The sequence below is a fragment of the Diadema antillarum genome, unplaced genomic scaffold, assembly GCF_040938485.1.
Source record: "Diadema antillarum isolate AM-2024a unplaced genomic scaffold, OU_Dant_1.0 scf00000141, whole genome shotgun sequence".
Lineage (NCBI taxonomy): Eukaryota > Metazoa > Echinodermata > Echinoidea > Diadematoida > Diadematidae > Diadema > Diadema antillarum.
Window position 1 is genome coordinate 1,607,648 of NW_027271030.1, and position 12,681 is coordinate 1,620,328.

The window sequence follows — 12,681 nt, forward strand, 5'->3', positions numbered from 1 at the left end:
AATTCTGAGTGCACAAGACTTATCACTTACATTCCGAAAAATCAATAGTTCCCTCATGTACAAGGGGAATATCCCCTTTTAAACAACCCTTTCCTCTCTGAGTTCCCCAATCATTTTTTTTTTTTGATAATTTCCACCCCCGGTCCCGCAATCCCCCCCCCCCCCCCGACACACACACACACTGAAAAGCGTTCCGCGGCCCCTGTATGGTTCCTGAGAGCACTCCAATGAGGATATCAATGTGCAATATTAAATAGGTTAGTCAAATACCGGTTAGTGATTGGCTAAACAAAGTCACGTGATGGAGGTACATTCGTTATGTTCTCCCATGGGCGAACATTCTTGGTAATGTTCTCCCATGGGAAAAATTTTCACGTAACAAATGACAGAAGGCCTAGGTCCGCGCGCGCACAGTGAATTTGGCTCTGCGCGAGCGAGCGATCGAGTGCGTTGTGCTGCATGCATGCTGTGGTTGCAAAGATCGTACACTGAATCTCTACGATCTTTGGTGATTGACGTTGACGTATTTGACTAAGCTATATAATATAACAGATGATGACTTTTGTTGTCGGGAACATGTACCAAACGTTCCACCCTCAGGGTTTAAAATGCTATTTCGGGAGGCTATAAGTTCCTCGACTTCGTCTCGGGACTTATAACCTCCCTCAATAGCATTTCAAACCCTTCGGGTGGAACATTCGGTATGTTCCCTCCCCCACCAGTCATTATCTATATATCAATGTCATACTCCCATTCTCTTCTTTATCGCCAGCACCGGCGTCTATAGCTTATGACATAATCGTGCCACTTGTGTATGCTCATATAGCTCTTTACGATACTTATCAATATTCATCTTCATTATGTTCACTGCCAATCTATTTCCATTCAAGATTCTTACCTATACTTTTTCTCGCTAACTCAGCAGTAATAATATTTAATGTACTAGTAGATAAAGTACAAAAGCAATTGCAATCCATACATAATACGACAAGTCATAACTACCGGACATAAGCATATTACCGCCAAGTGAAAAGTAAATTTAGGTCTTTAGGAAAAGTATAGAACTGATAACATTATATTAGTAATTTTGATTAGGATCCGTATTCCATTTCAAAATGCCAGTCATGAGTGAGCTAATGCCGGGTGAAAAGAATATTTTGCCGTAGTAGGCAAATGAAAGACTGGTTACGAAATACCACTTTTGTAATAATCCATAAACCTGATTTGTACGAGGAAAGTCTCACGCTCCGTTTTGGTTGACAGGGTGTTTGCAATACAGTATAGCATCAACAATTCTTTGCTTTTCAGTTTCATATCAAAGTATTGCAGACTGGACGTTGTGTGGTATTGTGAGGTTCTATGAAGGGGCTTATTTATTATTCAATAGTTACGTAAACGATATAATCAAGTCTTTCCTAATTCTCATCCGTAATTCCTTGCTGACGATACATTCGCCATTTAATTTTCTTCATATTGAGATTTAGGAATTCTTGCTAATCGCTTGAATAGTGAATTATGTACTGTTAAAGCTAAAAGATCTTTTATCTGAACAAAGAGGTTATTTTCTGAAATTCTTGACTACTATCTCACCATGTATCTAAATATTGTATTTCTCACGAGGAAACTCATTTTTATCGCAACATCATAAAGCTTCAATGAATTTATGTTTAAGAACCATGCACGTTCATGTTTAAAGTACAAATCAAATCTACTGCCCTCATTCTTTTGCAACATTATTTCGCGCAAACTCAACATCTATACAATCATATCTTATTCGCTGTTCGACAGACTATCATCTCATTAACCAAGAAACTGTTCTAGCCCAGAATCTAAGCAGACATTCTAGAAGAACTTACTTGATGAACTAAAAACAGTATGCATCTCATTTCTCCTATGAAGACTCATCTAATCAAAAGGTTCTTGCTATCGGAATATGTAGCCAGCAATCATTTTTATTTTTTAGTTTCTGTCACTAACAATCTATGATGTAACTAATATCTCATTTGAAACAGCCTCATCCTTCCCCTTATTAATGATTATAAATCGAGCATAATATCTGACAATATCTGACAGTACTTCAGTCAAGGTCACATTGAATCTTGTCTGGAATTCACGTCTAGCAAGCAAAGTATATGCAGTGGTTACCTCTATTTCATTCCTGTAAATCACATGCTCAACATGTTTTAATTGATATTTTGCAATTATGTGACAAGTGAGTGAGAATTGCATACCCAGGAGTTACCATAATTTCAATCCAACCACAAGTCAACGAGGTGGCTCTCTAGTTGAGGTAATTAACTATTAAGAAGTGTCCTGAATTTACAGAGGGGTTACTCTAAGCTTGTGCATTTCCTCGTAGTATGGCATTTCCTTCTCGGCAACCTCGATGATATCCTTTGTCGCTCCGTCAAGAGAAGCGGAAGTAGAGGAAGGTTTAAAACAAGTACTCTTAAAGGCGTTGGCAAACCACATATTATAGCGCGGAGCGTCGAGGACGTTTGAACAGACACTATGCCACTTACGGACCACATCGGATGAGGCGTCCCAAGTTACGTAATTCTCGGAGTACGGGATACCAAGTGCCCGGAAAAGCAGTGGAAGTAAGGTTGCCGGATCCTCCATGAGTTCATCGATGTCGACAATAACCGGGTCGTTATCGACGTTTTCTCGAATGTGGCACCATAATTCGTGGATTGCCTTGAAAAAGTAAGGCGTTCCTTCCTCCGGTGGAGGTGCATAATCTATAATGTGAAAGGTTTCTGGATCCGGTTTCGGGAAACCTGGCGGTAGATCCTCGGGATCCATTCCCTCTATTGCTTCTAGCATTGTCTTCCGAAAGGATTTGTACGCCTTCACAGGATGTCGTATGAGGAAGAAATGTCGAAAACCACTGGATGGATCAGGCAGGTATTGGTATCGGCTTGGTGGCATACCGAAGGCCATGTCTTTGATGAAGACAAATTTCTTGGTGGGATAAACTGAGTCGAATTTTTGCTTCAGTTTAACAGGTCTGTGAGTATGGAGACAGAAATATATAAATGAATCCTCTAGCTTCATTCTATTCTCATGCGCGCCTAAAACTACTATTTAGCGACTCTTCAGAATTTGGTGACACCGAATGTTCACAAAGTTTAAAGACAGGAATAGCCTGTTCATTGCATCGGCATAGATCTAAGAAAAGCAATCCTACGGAATGGCAAATGGTGAGCATTGTATGCAAAGGTACGTGTACAACCAGTTTTTGTACTCAACGCATAATTGTACATTAAAATCAAATTCAAGTTCAGTTTTCATACTTCAGCTCTTAAGGTTTTGCAGGCGATTGACATCAGTTCAGTCAAGAAGGAACAAGTTGTATCAGGGTATTTTTGTTCCCATTCCTGTATCTAAGGTCCAAGTTTCGTCTTTATGTATACAAGACAGTTTTACGTGTATCACGAACATTAATATTAAAGTCATGATCCGTCTGGAAAATGTATTACTTACGACAGCAGGTCGAGTTTGAAGTTCTGTAGGTCACCTCCCAAGTTTAAATCTTTTGCTGTCTCGCGGTAGACCTCTTCGTTACCATCAATATCAAGAGGAAACGGGTCGGAGTCAGCATGATACAGTTTACGGACGTCCTTGGCTACTTTGGAAATGACGTACGGCTCCAACCAGACTTCCGCCCCGTCAACGAAGCTCATGCATTTTGTCATCGCTGTCGACACCGAGCGGGGAACGCACCACATGATGACTCTTGCGGGTCCGTCGCCCCCAGTTCGTGCGTCAGTGGCCATCTTATCCCTCCTACAAAGGGTGATTAACAGACCGTCTAAAATTTTACTCTAGAAGGAGGAACATTTTGTATGAAGTGAAAGAAATTCCAAAATTCAAACTACAAGTTACGTTGATATAATTATTGGTTCTTTAACATTCGAGAGAAAAGATCAACATTTTTCAATACCTGGACTTGCGATACATTAATCCCTTCCTAGAAAAGAAAAAATAAGAGTCTCTATTCAATTACGGTACAAATTATTTTGGATAATGATTTTGTGTAGACCAGCTAATCTCTCTTGAAATTACCAAGCTTTAAACTCATGTGGTTTCTCTTCCACATTACTCAATGACGGACCACACTGCTTTACCGATAATTAAAAGACAAACGTTATTATGCATAGCTTCTATTTTTATAAATGACTTGTAACACAGATGCATATTCTTCGCTATCGAAGCAAAACTGTCATATCGATACATAACTTTGCTTTTTGCTTGATCTCATAACATTTATCATTAAGCTTACCAGTGCACGACGTGTTCCGCTCAAAATGTTCTAGTTTTTCCCTCTGAGACGTATTGGCGTCAACAGCCCTCGGACGAACGATCAAATACGGCGATGCGTTCGGCGCTTCGAATGCAAATGTGTGTTCGATATCTTGCTGTGGTATCCCCGTATTATTGACACAAACCGATCTTACAAACTGTGTAAAGTGGCCCAGTCTTACGGTGGCGTGGTATGTAAGTCAATATTTGGCTTGCGAATCTTAGGAAAGCAGTTTAAATTGTAAACCTGACCTTCGTCCGACATTAAGAAATGAATGTATGAACTTCAAGGTTATATTACAAGACCTTCTTTCTGAATGCGTCAGTCCTCTTGTCAATGGAATGGACTGTTTTAACTGGAGTGTTCTATGATATAAATGTGATATTGCCAATGCAAGCTATTTGCATTAGTTAAAGTACACTCTGGAAAGATTTCCAGAGTGTAACTTATACTGCACTGTCTCTAAACTAATGTGCATTATTCCCTTGAAATTGAGCTTGCACGCGGTGCATGTTGCTTTCGGGGATATCAACTGCTCACATCAACAAGCGTGTTTAGGGCAATTACCCCCTTGGCAATTAAATATACCCCAGACCCTTCCCCTGACACTAAACCCTTATCCCAATCCTGAACTTAATCCTAACCGTAACCCAAACTCTAACCCTTAATCTAACCCTAACCCTAATCTTTGCTCTGACCTTATCACTAACCCGTATTTAGCCGGGGAGGGGGGGGGGGGGGATAATTGTCCTCAGGGGTTACCCTGCTGATACGCAACAAGCCAATAAATGTGGTGTCGGGCTGTCTAACCCATTGTGTTCCTGTTGGTTGTATAAAGTTTTGTCACGTAACTATCAAAACCATGCATGACCACGATTTATATGACTTCGAGATTGTTGGGCTCTGTCACACCTTTCCGGTGCAAGCCTTGCGAAGAACAATGTTTGCCATCCGAATGTCCCCGCAGATGGCCCGCACATGACAGTACCTTCCACGTATCTCGCCTGTAGTTGCCCTGAGTTGAGCAAGCAAGTCCCATTTACCTGCAGCCAAGTTTAGGCCCTAGCTGTCACACCTTTCCGGGCAAGCTACACGGGCTTGTTATGTGGGGATTTTCCACCATGCTGGACAATTTTTATTCATTTATTTATTTTTTTTTGCGGGCGGGCGGGCAAGGATCTGGGGGCGTTTCGCATGCACCTTACCTGTTGGACCAGTGCTACTTACAATCTATGTACTTAATGTATTCCGTGTGACCTGCGTGTCAGGCGGATGGGTATGGAGTGAGGGCTGACAACTCGCTGAAGGAATCCCTCTGAAGGAATATAATATGCCAGAGTTAGCACAGAATGTCATTATCTTGGTAGCAGCCGACTCTCAAGTAAACCAGCAGAAAGGCAGTATATAACTGACCCTCAGCATCCACGCAATTTGCTCGCGTAGCTGGCTCCACACCAGCTTCACGGATGTTAACAGTATCGACACCATTCCTTGCCAGTAAAACACCCTTATTATGCTCGAAGAATGCCGGCAGATGACGTGTGTGTCTGGCGCGTAGGCATAATCCCACGGGCGACTTACGTATTTCAAGCGGATTGACTGCCTGTGACCTGCGGCAAGTACGGGTCTCATACTGGTGTTCTGCGTGGACCTTTGCAAGGCAATACGCGCGACTCACCAGGAACAAGTTTTGAGCATGACATCTCAGACAACGAAGGGCAGGATACGTGCTAGGTACTGTCAGGTGCAGGCCATTTGCGGGGAGCTCGGGGTAGCAAAATAATGTTGTTTTCCGCAAGTCAACACACAAGGCTTCCCCAGACACGATGTGACAAGGCCTTAAGCACGCTCAAAACTTGTTAAAGATGAGTAGCGGGGGTTTGCCCGCAGAGGTCAACGTAGAACACGAGTAAGAGGCCCTTGGCGGCAGCACCTCTCAGGCAACACCCACGCAGTTACCACGCAGCTGTAACGCAGGTACTTCGCAGTGCCCGTATGTCACTCGGAACTGAAAATGGATCGGCTTCGAAGCTCTCACGCAGGTCAACTGGGATACACGCAAGTAGAAGGTAAGTAGGTAATGACTTACGTGAGAGCTTTGAGACCGATCCGTTTTCTGTTACGAGCGACTTACAGGTACTGAGAAGTACTTGCGTTGGAGTTGCCTGAGAGATGATGCCGGTATGGGTCTCCTACTGGTGTTCTGCGTTAACCTCTGCGAGCGTACCCCCACGACTCACTCGGAACAAGTTTTGAGCATACTCAAGGCCTTATCATACCGTATCTGGGGAAGTTTTGCGGCTTGACTTGCGAGGAAACAAATTTGCTACCTGGAGCTCTCCGCAGTTGGTCCACACCTGACAGTATCTAGCGCATATCTCGCCTGTAGTTGCCCGGATGTGCGAACGAAGTCCGATTTAACCTCAGCCAAGTTTTGAGCATGACCAAAACTTTTTCCGGGTGAGTCGCGGGGATGCCCGGAGAGGTCCACTCAAAACGCCAGTAGGAGGCCCTGAGCGGAGGCATCTCGCAGGCAACTCCCACGCAGGTACTTCGCAGTCCCCATATATGCAGTCAAAATAATGACATTTTGTCAGACTTATGCCATTCCTTCAAAGGAATTCCATCACTGAGTTGTCAGCCCCCACGTGCCTGGAACACAGGTCACACAGTATACCCGCAAGTACAGAATTTAAGTAGAACGCGTCTAGCAACTAAGACACATGCACTGACTCGCCCAAATCCTTGTCCGCCCTCGGAAAATTGTCTGGTATGCTGGAAAATTCCTACACGCAACAATCCCACGTAGCTTGCCCGGAAAGATGTGACAGGGCCTAAACATGTTTGCGAGTAAAAAGATTGACGTGCGCACATCCGGGCGACTACGGGTGAGATACGTGCTAGGTACTGTCATGTGCGGGTCATCTGCGGGGACCTCCGGGTAGTCAAAATTGTTCTTCGCAAGTCGCACGCAAGGCGTGCCCGGAAAGGTGTGACACTGCCTTTAAACTTGACTGAGGAGAAATAGGACTCGCGTGCACACTATAGCTGGTAATTCTAATTCTAATTCTAATTTTTCTTTGAATGTTAGTACTTGTATGTTCACTCTTTAGGCTTCCCGTATCTCTTCCGAGGACTCGCATGTCGAGTTGTTGTTTTTTTCAGCATTATTCAAATCGTATTATTACACTATTGTGAACATTGCTAAATCAACTGTTCTTACGTCTGCAGAATGTGGTTGTCTGTATATCACTATTTTGTATCGAGAAGATTCTGTTATTGCCCCGGGTATTTTGCCTTTCATTTTTGTTTTTATTTATTTTGGTCCTACGTTGCATCCGTGCTCCTCATATGTATCTTGCACTCTATTCAGAATTTGGGACCTACGCTTAACAAGCTCGCTTTTAAGTAGGTTCCATCATATTTCTTTAGCGTTATACATAGAGCAAACGTACGATGATTGACCGCTATGTTTTATATGTTTACATTAACTTACTGTGCATCCAAGCCGGATATTATGATTCACTATGTTTTTATTATATTTGATGTACATTCCTCCATTGAGAAATATGAAAATAAATTGAATTGAAAAAGATACGTACTAGGCACTGTCATGTGCGGGCCATCTGCGAGAACCTCCGGAAAGCAAAAATAAAATGCCTACGACAAGTCATACGCATGGCTTACACTCTGACGCTGAAAGGTGTGACAGGACCTTAAAGGGATCATACAGTTTTGGTTCAGACCTAATTTCAGGTTTCTAACATTTTTTTGGTGAAATAATGCGAAACTTCTTATGAAATATGAAAGAGCATGTAATTGTATGATTACTTCAAAGTTTATTTGATGATCATTGGTTTTGAAATGGCTGAGATATCCAAAAAAGAGCGATTCTAATAAAGTGTAGGACCCACACTTCATTACAATTGCTTTGTTTTACTTTGTTTTTGGATGTTTCAGTCATTCCAAACCCGATTTCCATCAAATAAACTTTGAATTCCTCTTAAAATGGTATGCTCTGTACTATATCATAAGTGTTTTCTTGGTATCTTGCAAAAAGTTGAAAGCCCAATTCTCATCTCCACCAATACTGTACTTATCCCTTTAAACGTCTGCTTGGAACTGCCTTAAAACAATCCTCATGACTGTCCCGTTTCTTAGTACAAGAGGGCATTATAATAATTGACTGCATAACAGTGACTTCATTGTAAGGAATCTTCCCCATTGACTTTTGTATTACCAACTGCATTTGACCAGGGGGAAATCATCTTCGATATTATCTTTTGTACAGTTTTTTTTTTTTAAATACAATTATTATACATCCTGGATCTGGATGTTTAGCCCTTTTGAATGGTACGAAGGGTCAACAATAACTATGTTGATGGTATTAAAGGTGGATTAAACGTCAATATACATGGTGACATGGAAGTCTTAAAATGAGCGTTATTACTTGCACATGTTGAATATTAACTCATAACATATTAAAGTTGGAACATTTTGAAATCTTTGACAAATTACTTTTTTGTTATCATCCTCTCATTATGAACCACTTTGTGCTACTCTCTTTTGTGATTTTGTGATTTTTTTTTTTCGTTTTCTTTTGTAACAGACATTTTCAACCTTAGGTATCCATAATTATTCAGTAATTATTTACCCGCTTTTGCACTTTCTATTTTTGTCTAACAATTTAGCCCGACACGTCTAAATGTTCCTTTAGAGTATGTGTATAATTGATGTAACCTCATACAAATTCTGTATTGTGGTTCAAGAACTGATTACAAAGATATCAAGAAATTTGAATTACTGATTCAGGGTTATACGACATAAATCTTAGATACCTAAAAGCAACGAAAAATGGAAAAGATCGATACAAAATGAGTCACAGTACAAAGATCTTAGAAAGAAAGTACTCGCAGAATCCAGTCCAGTGCTGTGAAAATGTCTGTAAACATTTAAATTGTTTTACTTTGTTTTTGGATGTTTCAGTCATTCCAAACCCGATTTCCATCAAATAAACTTTGAATTCCTCTTAAAATGGTATGCTCTGTACTATATCATAAGTGTTTTCTTGGTATCTTGCAAAAAGTTGAAAGCCCAATTCTCATCTCCACCAATACTGTACTTATCCCTTTAAACGTCTGCTTGGAACTGCCTTAAAACAATCCTCATGACTGTCCCGTTTCTTAGTACAAGAGGGCATTATAATAATTGACTGCATAACAGTGACTTCATTGTAAGGAATCTTCCCCATTGACTTTTGTATTACCAACTGCATTTGACCAGGGGGAAATCATCTTCGATATTATCTTTTGTACAGTTTTTTTTTTTAAATACAATTATTATACATCCTGGATCTGGATGTTTAGCCCTTTTGAATGGTACGAAGGGTCAACAATAACTATGTTGATGGTATTAAAGGTGGATTAAACGTCAATATACATGGTGACATGGAAGTCTTAAAATGAGCGTTATTACTTGCACATGTTGAATATTAACTCATAACATATTAAAGTTGGAACATTTTGAAATCTTTGACAAATTACTTTTTTGTTATCATCCTCTCATTATGAACCACTTTGTGCTACTCTCTTTTGTGATTTTGTGATTTTTTTTTTCGTTTTCTTTTGTAACAGACATTTTCAACCTTAGGTATCCATAATTATTCAGTAATTATTTACCCGCTTTTGCACTTTCTATTTTTGTCTAACAATTTAGCCCGACACGTCTAAATGTTCCTTTAGAGTATGTGTATAATTGATGTAACCTCATACAAATTCTGTATTGTGGTTCAAGGACTGATTACAAAGATATCAAGAAATTTGAATTACTGATTCAGGGTTATACGACATAAATCTTAGATACCTAAAAGCAACGAAAAATTGAAAAGATCGATACAAAATGAGTCACAGTACAAAGATCTTAGAAAGAAAGTACTCGCAGAATCCAGTCCAGTGCTGTGAAAATGTCTGTAAACATTTAATGAATTATGTTATTAATGCACTCCAACCAGCAAAATAGAACTATTACCATTAATATCATGATAACACCAAAGATGATATAAGAAAAGCCTAGCAACTATCAATGGTACAGATGAAAAATTAATTGTAAATGCGCTTTATGATCTTTTTCTTGTAACTATTGAAAATTAATGATTGTCAAAACAAGACACTGATCTGTGATTAATATCACAATATATCATCTATGTGTAATGTCTAATAATGGTTATAATAATTCACAACAAAATTCTCCGTGCGCTTGATATAACATATACAATCATCAGTACTTAAACAGATAAGTTTTCAGTGCCTTCTTGAAAGAATCTAATTGTGCATTTGTCGTGCCTAAAGGCATGTGAGCTCGTACCAGCTCTAAAATTTTTAGTACCAATTTATACATGGGCACTATTTTCAAACCTTTCTTCGGAAATTTGTATCGCGCATGCTTGAAGTGATCTTTTCTTTGCGAATGATATCGTTTCCGTACAACTCTCCCTTGGATTAGGAATGTAGATTTGTACGCACTTAAACGCACGCACACACACACACACACACACACACACACGAACTTTAACCTTCAATCGTGAATATCATGTTCCTGTCAACGACAGTAACGGAAACCTATTCCTCCGACTAAGGACTATAAGATAAAAACAACTGTAGAGTAATTCATCTGTTTTTTTTCTGAATTTGTCTTAACCCTAAGCTAGTGAGAAATCAAAATGAAGAATAAAGAGAGACTTTGATGACATTGTCGTTATCATTTTGATCGATTCCAAGCTATGGAGAAAGAAGATCTGCTCCGGCTTCGTGGCTACATCCGTAACCATAAAAACCGAGAAACTGGATTTAAAAAACAAACAAACAAACTTTTTACACTACACCATCATTTGATTAGGATCCATATCATCAGGTTATTATTACCAGGCATTATCAAACTTAAGCTAAGTGAACAGTAGGTATGGTCTTTAAGTTGAAATAAAAAGGGTAATACTCATCCAGATATTTCATTATAAAAAGGATCCTTATCACCATATTATGATAATGTGGGATACTTTAAATTTCTATCTAGGAGCCATTCTTTTTGTGATAATGTTGAATTTCTTACAAAACGTTATGCCCCAGTCACATGGACATCCCGGATCACCCCGGACCAACCCGGATCTGATCCGGGGAGAAATCCGTGTTGACACCGGGAGGCCAACACGGCAACTTTTGGATGTCAAAACATCCGGCGTCATCCGGGGATTGCCGTGTTGGCAGAGCAATCCGGGTGGTCCGTGTGGCTGCCGTGTAGATGCCGTGTTGATCCGTGTAGCTGCCGTGTTGATATGTGTAGATGCCGTGTTTGTCCGTGTAGACGCAGCGCTCTTCCGGCCTCATCCGTGTAGCTGCTGTGTTGATACCGTGTGTACAGTCATACCAAAATCCCGGATCTCCCCGAATCTCCCCGGACGTCCCCGGATTTCCCCGGATCACCGTGTAGATCCTTGAGCATCCGTGTTTATATGTGACTGGGGCATTATATTCATGAATCATAATATTATAACAAACTACTTCAATAGTTTACATGGACTTAATCATCTGTAGGTGTAAATATCGCAACTACTTGTCATTTCAGAACGAACAATCTAGTATACGTGGGTTAAATTTGATATATGTATCGAAAGCTTTCCTCTTCGCGACAAGACTCCATTTCATTTGTAGTTGTTAAATTCGATCCTCAACTATTAAACAATGAAGGACCATACTTCCATACCACAAAATATTCTATCAAAAACATTTGGAATTCAATTTCTTATCCTTTCGCTAGCATATCTTTGCAGAAAATGTACTTCATGATTTGGGGTCTTTTATGCTTTTTTGTTGGGGGGGGGGGGGGGTTCGCTGAAAAAAAGGAAGAATATTTTCAATATTTGCCAAACTGCAAGCAGAAACATTTTGTTTCTGATAAAATTTTGAAGAAGAATTATTGATTTGCTGAGGAATCAATACTTTCTTGCCATGGTACACTGACGAATAGAAGTATTGATTTTAAATTCACTACACTGACTTGTGTATGTTTTGCTTTAGTAGTAGTAACGCGTATAAGATCTGACACCATTTTACTTATGGTCGCACTGAAATGTAATTACCTCAGTATAACACCAAGTCAATTTACTTCTGGACGGCTTTCAAAATTTAATGTTAAGAACTCATGTCTAGGAAAGAAAAGAGACGAGTTATTCCCGTTAAATCACTTTGCGTGATTACGTAATTGTGTGACAAGTGGATAAACTTGTATACCCGAGGGTAACCATATTTTAAAAGTAAACCTAAATCAATAAGTGGGTTCTCTACCTGAGGTATTTATAAAGAATAAACTAGTGTCTTTAGAAT

General features: G+C 40.0%; 1 protein-coding gene across 1 annotated transcript; it reads right to left on the reverse strand.

Moving 5' to 3' along the window:
• Positions 1 to 1,665: 1,665 nt before the first annotated feature.
• Positions 1,666 to 4,387, reverse strand: LOC139721329 (uncharacterized). Its single transcript, XM_071632649.1, has 3 exons — positions 4,286 to 4,387; positions 3,487 to 3,789; positions 1,666 to 3,010 (listed from the first exon to the last, which is right to left on the reverse strand). The coding sequence occupies exons 2-3, from the start codon at positions 3,777 to 3,779 to the stop codon at positions 2,320 to 2,322; spliced, it is 984 nt and encodes a 327-aa protein (XP_071488750.1). The 5' UTR covers positions 3,780 to 3,789; positions 4,286 to 4,387; the 3' UTR covers positions 1,666 to 2,319.
• Positions 4,388 to 12,681: the final 8,294 nt, after the last annotated feature.

What these genes read in the sequence shown, in the direction of transcription:
- LOC139721329 (XM_071632649.1), bottom strand. Translation starts at nt 3,779, where the DNA reads ATGGCCACTGACGCACGAACTGGGGGCGACGGACCCGCAAGAGTCATC. An exon ending in TTCAAACTCGACCTGCTGTC is followed by an intron (nt 3,011 to 3,486) that starts GTAAGTAATACA and finishes CCATACTCACAG; the next exon opens with ACCTGTTAAACTGAAGCAAA.